The sequence below is a fragment of the Mus pahari genome, chromosome 16 (genome assembly GCF_900095145.1).
Source record: "Mus pahari chromosome 16, PAHARI_EIJ_v1.1, whole genome shotgun sequence".
Taxonomy (NCBI): domain Eukaryota; kingdom Metazoa; phylum Chordata; class Mammalia; order Rodentia; family Muridae; genus Mus; species Mus pahari.
In genome coordinates this window covers 23,144,116-23,153,529 of record NC_034605.1, presented here as the reverse complement: position 1 = coordinate 23,153,529, position 9,414 = coordinate 23,144,116, and the positions used below count along the sequence as shown (strand labels likewise).

The 9,414-nt window shown below is 42.2% G+C and overlaps 1 protein-coding gene across 1 annotated transcript in view; it reads left to right on the top strand.

The window, feature by feature from the left end:
• The first annotated feature begins 6,003 nt into the window (after positions 1-6,003).
• Nme8 (NME/NM23 family member 8) overlaps positions 6,004-9,414 on the top strand; it is a 54,753-nt gene continuing 51,342 nt past the window's right edge. Inside the window, exons 1-4 of the mRNA XM_021216071.1 lie at positions 6,004-6,036; positions 6,111-6,168; positions 6,344-6,450; positions 8,909-8,980. Coding sequence (XP_021071730.1) covers positions 6,004-6,036; positions 6,111-6,168; positions 6,344-6,450; positions 8,909-8,980 — 270 coding nt within the window. The remainder of the gene's footprint in view (positions 6,037-6,110; positions 6,169-6,343; positions 6,451-8,908; positions 8,981-9,414) is intronic.

Sequence of the window (9,414 nt, the reverse complement as noted above, 5' to 3'; positions counted from 1 at the left end):
CTTGAAAACCAGATGAGCTGCAGTATTTAACTCATTTCATCAGGTTACTGGCCCGGTGGTGCATATATTTAATCTTTGCATGCTTAAATAAACTTACTGCATTTCTCCCTGCCCCCCCCCCCCCATTGAAGCTTTTGGCAATCTTGCAAGGGCTGTCTGTGTGATTGTTTTAATGCTCCCGATGATCATTAGGTTTAAAAAAAAAATTCTAGATGCTTTATTCTGTCCTATTGACCTGTGTCTACTCCTTTGTGCTTTTCCCTCAATAATTTTATTAATTCTTTGAGCATTCTATACAATGTATTCTGAACACCTCCACCCCTAACTACTTTACAGTTTCCATTATCTTCGTTTCTACCCTCCCATCCCTTTTCACCTGACTTGGAAATGACTTTTCTCCTCTTCCTCCACCTCTTCCTCCTCCCTTCCCTCCTCCTCCTTTCCTCCTTCCTCAGCTGTGTTGCCTAGTTAGTACTGGGAGTGTGGCCAGCCTACCAGGGGTCACATCATTAAAGAAAACTGACTCTCCTCACCCAGAAACTCCAAAATACCAGATCCTCAGCTGCTGGTGGGATTTTTTTGCCCACCGCTCCCCAATCCCCATGCTAACTAAGATTTTTGTCTGACTGGAGCTTGTACAGGTCTTGTACGTGCTGTTTCAATTATTGTGAGTTCACGTGGCAGCTGTCTTATTGATGGAAAGCACCACTTCTTTGATGGTATTGACTGCCTCTAGCTCTTACAATAAATATGTCTGCCTCTTCTACATAGACCTTTGGATCAAAAGGATAGGAATGTCCCATTTCGGTCTGAGCATTCCCCTTACTGTGTACATCGACCAGTTGAGGCTTTCTGAGTCAACTGCCATCTATTGCAAGGAAAGGCTTTTCTGAGAAAGGTTGAAAGATGTTCTGGTCATCTACGGGTATAGCAGTCAGTAATTAAGAGTCATTTAAATACAATAGTCATTTAGCATAATTGTAGTATTGAGTTTTTCCCTAGAGTTATCTAGCCACAGGTCCTTGGCTCTTTCAATAGTGTCAGGTATAGGTTCTATTTCATGGGTTGAAACCTAGATCCAATCAGAAAGTGACTGATTACAATGCCCAGAGCATTAGTATTACAAGAAAACATTACCATTTATTGACAAGGGGGCATCTCAAATTAAGTGATCCACATTGTTTTTTTCAAACATAATTGTTGGCATCAGAAGCTGTTTACAGTCTCGGAATCCAGCAATGATGTCACCCCTAGGCGACAAGAAGCCTCGTGCATTTGTTGCCATGGCAACTGCCACAGATTCCCGGCATGCCCCTCACCTGTGCACCTCGCTTGTGTGTGGTGTTGTGCATGATTATGTCATGGCCGAAATAAACGGCAGAGACCCCAACCCTTCGCCCCTTCTTCGCCCCCTTCTTTCCTCCTTCTCTTTCCTGTCCCCGCCCCCCTCCTGGAATAAACCTCCTCTCCTTGAGCTGTGATGGCCTGGTGTGATCTGTCCAGATACAAGCCGCTTTCTAACACAACAATAATGTTTTTGCATGTTTAATAAACTACAATATATAAACATAATTTTATATGCTTTGGGGAACAAAGGCAAAATTCCAAGAGCTTGCTTTATTGCAGCAGTCTGGGCTTGGAATGGCACCTTGGCATCCCAGCAACTTGGGAATACAGCAGGACTCTGTTATCAAGTGCTCCCTAGCCTCTGCTGGCACTCACTCAAGTAGAAGTTTTCCTCTACTTCTCCATGTTACCTACCTCACAGCGGGCAGTCTTTCCCAAATCGATTACCCTTGTGGCTTCCCTGGCTGCAGAGTCATCTCTCCCCATTCTCTTTCAACACATTCTCTGGTTCCTAGCCAGAGTAGATTTTTAAACTGCAGAAATCATGACATCACCTTAATGTTATGTAATTCTTCACTGGTTTCATTTCTATTAGAGTTTATTCCAGCTCCCTCAAAGGAACTCCTACCTACTTGCAGATGAGTACACTGATGACCTGGCTCCAGCCTGGACCACCTTCCCATACCCTGTGCAGCAACCTGAGCAACATACAGATTTCCTGACATAGAAGGGCCTCCCAGTGAAGAGATTCACCATTCCTGTTCTCTGCAGTACATTCATGTCCTCTTCAGGGAAATGTGAAGGCCAACCTCCTAGGAGACACTGAAACACCCAATGGCTTCTTTTAGAAAGCTTTTGCTGAGCCTCCCATTTCCTCAGCAACTGTTGCCAACATCAACCCCAGACCCCACTATGCCATATTTAATTTGCATGTTTTAATAATTAATCAAGGATAGAGCTACCGAGACCAGGAGAGCCCGCAAAGGGGGAGAAACTGAGTGAGTTGGATTTTGATGATGCTTTGGCTGTGGACCATCTTTCTTAAGCTGTCTACATTCACACTTCTTTTATCCTGAGTAAAAGAAACTACTACGCTTCAAATCATTTTTATTTGGCTTTCCTGCTATAGGCAGGAAAGTGGTATTATGAAACATACAATAAGCCTACATATTTTATATTTTATTCTATATGTGTGAAGGGGGAGGGATATACTGAGCAACAAAATGATTTTTTTTTAATTTTTTAATTTTGGATTTGCTCTCCTGAGAGTGCATTTTCCTCTACACATGAACTAGTCACCCTGAGTAAAAAATGTTGATCTTCCAAGCAAAATACCCCATCTCAGTGGCTGAGAGTGCTGAAGGTTTGTCTCTCAAACAAAAGCCAAGCACAGCCATGATAGGAGGGTAGAGACTCCTGCCTTCTGCTTCCCAAGGGGATTTTTAAAAAAGGAGAGAATGTGGAGAGAGTGTGACACTATGAACAGATGGAGAAAATAAACATCGTTTCTGTTTAGGTATTCTTATGTGGTCAGATGTCAGGTGTTCTGCAAAATTAGGATTGCTTAGACCCCAGTGTGACCAAGAAGTACTGGACATGTGCTGAAGTGTCAGTTCAGTGGACAAGAGCACAGCTACTCATCTAAGAGGACCTGGGTTTGATTTTCAGCACCTACACGGTTGCTAAGAATCATGTATAGCTCCAGTTTCATGGGATTCTGGCTTCTGAGGGCAGTACGTGCTTCTGGTGTATAGATATACATGCAGGTAAAACTCCCATACATACATATATATATATATATATATATATATATATATATATATATATATATATATATATATATATATCTGTATGGGAGTTTTTTATATATATATCTCATATATAATTCATATATATATATAAAATTCATTATATATATATATATATATATATATATATATATATATATATGAATTGCAAAACGAAGAACATGGAGGAGCTGGTTCCTTTACCAAAATAACAATAAGAAAACCCTAAAATCACAACTGTGAAGTTGGCTTCGAGGGAAGGCAAGAAACTGTGCCTCTCAACAGCCTCTCTCCCCAGGTGGAAGTTGACATGTGAGTGAAGACATACTTGGTCCCATGTAAGAAAAAGCAATAAATCTTTCAAACAAAAATTCTGTTACTTGGGCTATTTTCTTGACAGTTTGGGGTCTCAGTTTCCACAACTGTAAGATGAGAAGTTCCCTGCACTTCTGAGAAACGCAATAGCAAAAATGGTATAGATTCAGAATAACTTTTTCCCAATTCAGAAATACATTCTCAACTTATTTAAGTTAGTAACTTGTGTCTTCCCAGGGCTGTGGAAACCATCTTTAAAAACTTTGATTCCGTGGACATGAGACAACTGAACATAGTTGCTTTTCAAGTACACCCAGTACGGGTCACTGCGAGCAACTTTAATTGATGGTGAGTTTTTAGAAATTGTGATCACAGAAGTGAACATGTGTTTGGAGATTTCTGCCTAAATAATATGTGGTGCCCAGCAGAATGGTGAGATAAGAGCGGTTGAATCTGGTAAAAGAAAGCATTTCTAAATAAATCGGTATATACAATAACATACTTAAACATGGAGTGTGCAGAATATTGCATATTTTGAAGATTAAAATGATACAAAAAGACTATACTGCAAAGAGGCTAATGTGGGGTACATACTGAGACTCTCCAGCAAGCAAGCAAACTAAAAAAAAACCTGGCACCCTGGGGCTCAGCATCACTGGGTAAGTGAACTGATAGAATGCCTTTCATCCTTCAACGGGTAACATGTTATTACAGCGATCAGCAACAGGATAATCAATGCAAAGCCCGAGTGAAGGAACCCAGAGCTCTTCGTATCTTTGGTGTCCCAGGTTGCCCGGTGATCTTCAGTGTACTTCAGGCAGTGGAACTTCAGAGCCCTGGAGGCAGCACGTGGTCAGAGATTTTGTGGGATTTCTTCCTGGACAGCTTCAGAAGTGTATACTGCCACCTGATGGACGTTCTGAGAAGCTACAATTAAGTGTTCTAAGTGTGACAGTCTAGAAGAGACAATAGACAAAATGTTTTTATAAACATGCCAATGTGAAAAATTCATATACAGACTTCAGGAAGAATACACTAAGGCGAAAAGATCACGATTTTGTCGAATGAGTTTAAATAGCATTAGCAAACAGAAAATTCTCGAAGCTCTTACCGTTTTTAGCGTTTTAGGAACGAGGGGTCCATGAACCTCTGTGAACGTTTTGTCAGCACACTCACTCCAGTTAGCACAATAATTGGTAATCTGATTTTTATTACACCAAGATCCAGCCTAGGCTCGATGGATGCTTATGTGGACAGCACTCTGCTGAGGAGAGAGAGAGAGAGAGAGAGAGAGAGAGAGAGAGAGAGAGAGAGACTTGGAACTGAAGAAAGGCTGTATGGGAACCCTGAAGAAGGAGCTGAGAGCATCCGAGTAGATTAACAAAGGCGGAGAGCTATCTCGACCGGGAGGAAGGACTGTTTCTGCTCCAATTTGAGGGATTTGTATGTTTACTGGAAGGCGTGGCTGATCACACAGGATTCAAAGCCTAGGAGAGAGACTTCCAGGCCCGCTTTCCAGAATCCTGGGAACTTGACATGCTGACATGTTGATGGGTCTGTTGATGGGGCAGAGGTGGTGACCCTGTACAGTCTCAGAGACTGCAACTCGGTAGGGGGCAGCAGAGGGAGGGATCTTGAGGAAGTAGAAACTTTCTTTCCAGAGCAATGCAGCAGGGAGGATTTTTAGGCGCCAACTGCTCTTGCTTGGGCTTGGTGTCCAGTTCTACCTGCTGTGAGCAGGATTCTCGAGCTCCACAACAGGGAGGGAAGGGCCGGCCGGGCCTCGAGGGCTGAACGTTGGCTTCCTTTGCCCTTCATCTTCCAGGGGGTGATGCCAGGCATCCCTCATCCCCTCCTTTGACTGGACCTGCTGGGGAAGAAGGCACAGCAAGAGCCCTGCCACCTTCAGCCCGGGCCTGACCCAGCGGTCCAGGTACTGAATTTCAGGAGTTCATACTATCAAGGGGCGTAGACCCCAGCAAGGGAGAGCATTTAAATTGTCTATAAAGATCCCAGTCTAACAGAGAGGGCCCATCTCACTATGGTGAATAGCAACTTTGCTGGGATGCAGTCTTAGGAGCTATTCCTTCCTTTCACCTTAATGTCTTCTACTATGCATCCTTGATATTATCACCCATGGAATATCTGTGTTGTGCTCCAGAGAATAGTAGTGATTTTCTTCTAAAAACTCAATAATATTGGAGTGAGCATATCTAAAAGGTATGTTTATCAATTAACGTGTTCTGCTAAAGGTATAGGAAACCACCACATTATTAACACACACACACACACACACACACACACACACACACACACACACTCACAGTATGACTTTTTTTTTAAAAAGCCTGCAACATTCTGGCATTGCTTTGGTTTGTTGAAAGAATCCCTGCCCAGCATCCAGTAGTCTGCCCGTGACACTGACCGTTCTCCAGAAGCTAGTCTGAGCAGGGGATTGGACAATACTTTAAGATGTGGTTTGGGTATGCAAAGAGAACATTGCTTAAATTCCGTGTTTTGTGTTTCTTTTCCTATTCCACCCAGAAGTAGACAAATGGCAAGCAAAAAGCGTGAAGTCCAGCTACAGGTAGGTCTGTCCTGCCAGCAGGGCTTCTGGTGCAATGACACTTGCTACCTCTGACCATATTTTGCTTTTTGCAGTCAGTTGTCAATAGTCAGAGCCTGTGGGATGAGATGTTGCTGAACAAAGGCTTAACAGGTATTGTGGTTCTCTGCTGTCCGTGTTCGGTTTGTTTCCAAACCTTGCAGAATTCAACTCCCAGCTTCAAAGCTGCCTTCCTGCCTTCCTCCCTGGGGTCCCTCACCTGGGATGGGAATGCTACAGCCTCCAGATTCTTTGACTCTGCCTTTTGATAAATGTTACCATTTTCCAGTGATTGATGTCTACCAAGCCTGGTGTGGACCCTGCAAAGCCGTGCAAACTTTATTCAGAAAACTAAAAAATGAACTGAATGAAGATGAGATTCTTCACTTCGTCGTTGTAAGCTTTTTATGTTCTTGTTTTTGTTCAATGTGTTTACTGTGTTTAAAGATCTCCCTGTACTTCAAGTATTTTATTAGCTTAAGGAACCTGCCAGTCTTCACTCTAAACAATGCTGGCTTGGCAGTCTTAACTATTTACTTAGTTCTACTAGGTTTGAGAATTAGTATGATTTTCATCAAATTCCCATGATGCTGAGATAACTCATCATGACCGAAACCTTAGAAAAATATAGTAATGGACATACACCCATTGATATTGCCACATGGCATGGTCAATATGTGTCCCTGAGTTAAGATTATGGGAGACTGTTTCCTGGGTGTCACAGTGTAGAACCCTGGGCACCCAACTATGCACACATATTTCAAAGTAAGTAATTTCTCTTTTAGCCATTAGTTATCAAAAGTGACAAGATATTAAATCTCACAGCCAAATGTACTTGACTCAGTTGTACTGATTATTCAATCAATAGCCAGTTATAATATATAGCTCAGTCTATATCCAGTTAAAAATAGGTTAGGATCTAACTGTCCAATATGCCTTTATGCACAAACAGAACACTTGAGAACTATCTAGACCCACTGTAGAAATGCAGTCTAAACTTTAATTAATTTAAATTTGAAAATTGAGGGCTGTTGGGCTAGTTCAGTAGACAAAGGCACTTGCTGGCAGGCATGATGATGTAAGTTTGGTCCCTGGGACTCAACTGATGGAAGCCAAGAAAGATTCTTTCCTTTTCTCTGCCTGTCTGTCTGTCTGTCTGTCTGTCTGTGGGTCTGTCAGTCTCTCTCTCCTTTCTCGGCCTCGTACACACACACAAATTTTAAAAATTATAAAACTGATGCTACTAAATTAAATTATTGAGAAATCTAGTGTTTGAGACAAGTTGGCTATGTGAATCTAGTTTTTTATTAGAGTTCAATTATTGATTAATAATTATTTATTTAATGTTAAGATATGCTTTAAATATTAAAAATTTATAAATAATAATTTTTAGGATTTACTTTACATTGATCCATATTGAACAGATAGAGAATACACGTCTCCTAGATAGATGCATACCTGAGTGAGCAGCTGTGAACTGCAGAAACAGATAATTGGTATGCGCATTTTTACTATAGGTTTCTAAACTACGTAGTCCATGAGTCAGACACAAAACCTCCACCCATAGGATCTTTTAGGTGCAAGCCTTCTCTCTCTCTCTCTCTCTCTCTCTCTCTCTCTCTCTCTCTCTCTCTCTCTCTCTCTCTTTTGATTTTTCGAGACAGGGTTTCTTTGCATAGCCTTGGCTGTCCTGGAACTCACTTTGTAGACCAGGCTGGCCTTGAACTCAGAAATCCGCCTGCCTCTGCCTCCCGAGTGCTGGGATCAAAGGCGTGCGCCACAACGCCCGGCTCTTCCCTGTCTTTTAAAGGACCCTTGCACAGTTTGCTTCCTGCCCTCACCTATCGACTAGCCCTCCCCTTCTGCAGAAACATCCTGTAATTCTTTATATTTTTAAATTATGTGCATGTGTTAGTCTGAATATATGTGCATCTCTGGGTGTGTGTCTGTGAGTGTATGTATGTCTGTGTGGGTGTGGGTATGTCTCTTTGTGTGTCTATGTCTGTCTGTGAGTCTCTCTCTCTCTCTCTCTCTCTCCCTCTCTCTCTCTCTCTCTCTCTCTCTCTGTGTGTGTGTGTGTGTGTGCGCGCGCGCGTGCACACAAGTATCCCAAAAGGACAGAGGTGTCGGAAACCTTGGAGCTGGAGTCACCGTGTAGTTGGAAAATCATTGCTTTCCAACAAAGCAAGTGAGACAGCCCCACCCCTGCCTATAGTACAGTATTGAAAGAGACATTCTGTCCTGGGTGATGGACCGTGACCTGTCAGGAGGGAACAACAGACATTCTTTAGATCAAGAGCACGTGGGCTGGAATGCATGAGTGATATGAGTGATGGCAAGACCAGAAAGTGAGGAAGGTAGAAACAGAGGTGAGTTTAACTACGGAGAGCACTTTTGGTTTTGTTTTTTGTTGTTGTTGTTGGGTTTTTTTTTCTTTTTAAATTAAAATATTTTATTAGATATTTTCTTTATTCACATTTCAAATGTTATCCCCTTTCCTGGTTTCCCCTCCAAAACCCCTATCCCCATCCCCCTTCCCCGCTCACCAACCCACTCACTTCCACTTCCTGGTCCTCGCATTCCCCTACACTGGGGCACAGATCCTTCACAGGACCAAGGGCTAGGAGAACACTTTTGTAAAGGAGAACACGAATAGGTACAGTTGGCTCCCAATAGCACTGGGCTTGAGTTGCTAATCCATGCTGTTTGACCCTTCCTACAACTATCACAAACCCAGAAATGTTGCAGTCCCCAGAAAAGTTATGCATGCTTCTATACCGTTTGAACATAGCATACAGAATGGTGCGGCTATTGCTTCCTTATGATTGTATAAAATGTTTACAATATCCTTCAGGCTGAAGCTGACAACATTGTGACTCTCCAGCCATTTAGAGATAAATGTGAGCCCGTGTTTCTCTTTAGTGTTGTAAGTATAACATTCATCATCTCATTATCTGATCCACATGAAGGAGCAGGTAGCACTGAATATTATCATGGAGCTGTTTGCTGCTGGTAGTAACTGCACAGTGTTTGCCTTTTCTCTATTTGTCTAATAATAAATTTAATAATTCACCTCCCGGGAGCTTGTTAACACTATTGCACACAAAGCTGATTAGAAAAAAAAAAAAACAAATAAGACTGCATTTACCAGCACGCAGGGCTGTTCTCAGGAGAGCTGCTGGAGAGAATTGGTTCTAAGTATTCATGGGTGCAAAGGTGTCTGGCTAGTCACCTTTTTGCTTCCATCTGCATGTTCACAAATGTTCAGAAATAGTGTAGAGAGTTTATTCCTGGAGCTGTTATCATTGGTTTCTACCCGGGCTGGAGGAGTCGTCTTTTTCATTCTTTTTTTTTTTTTTT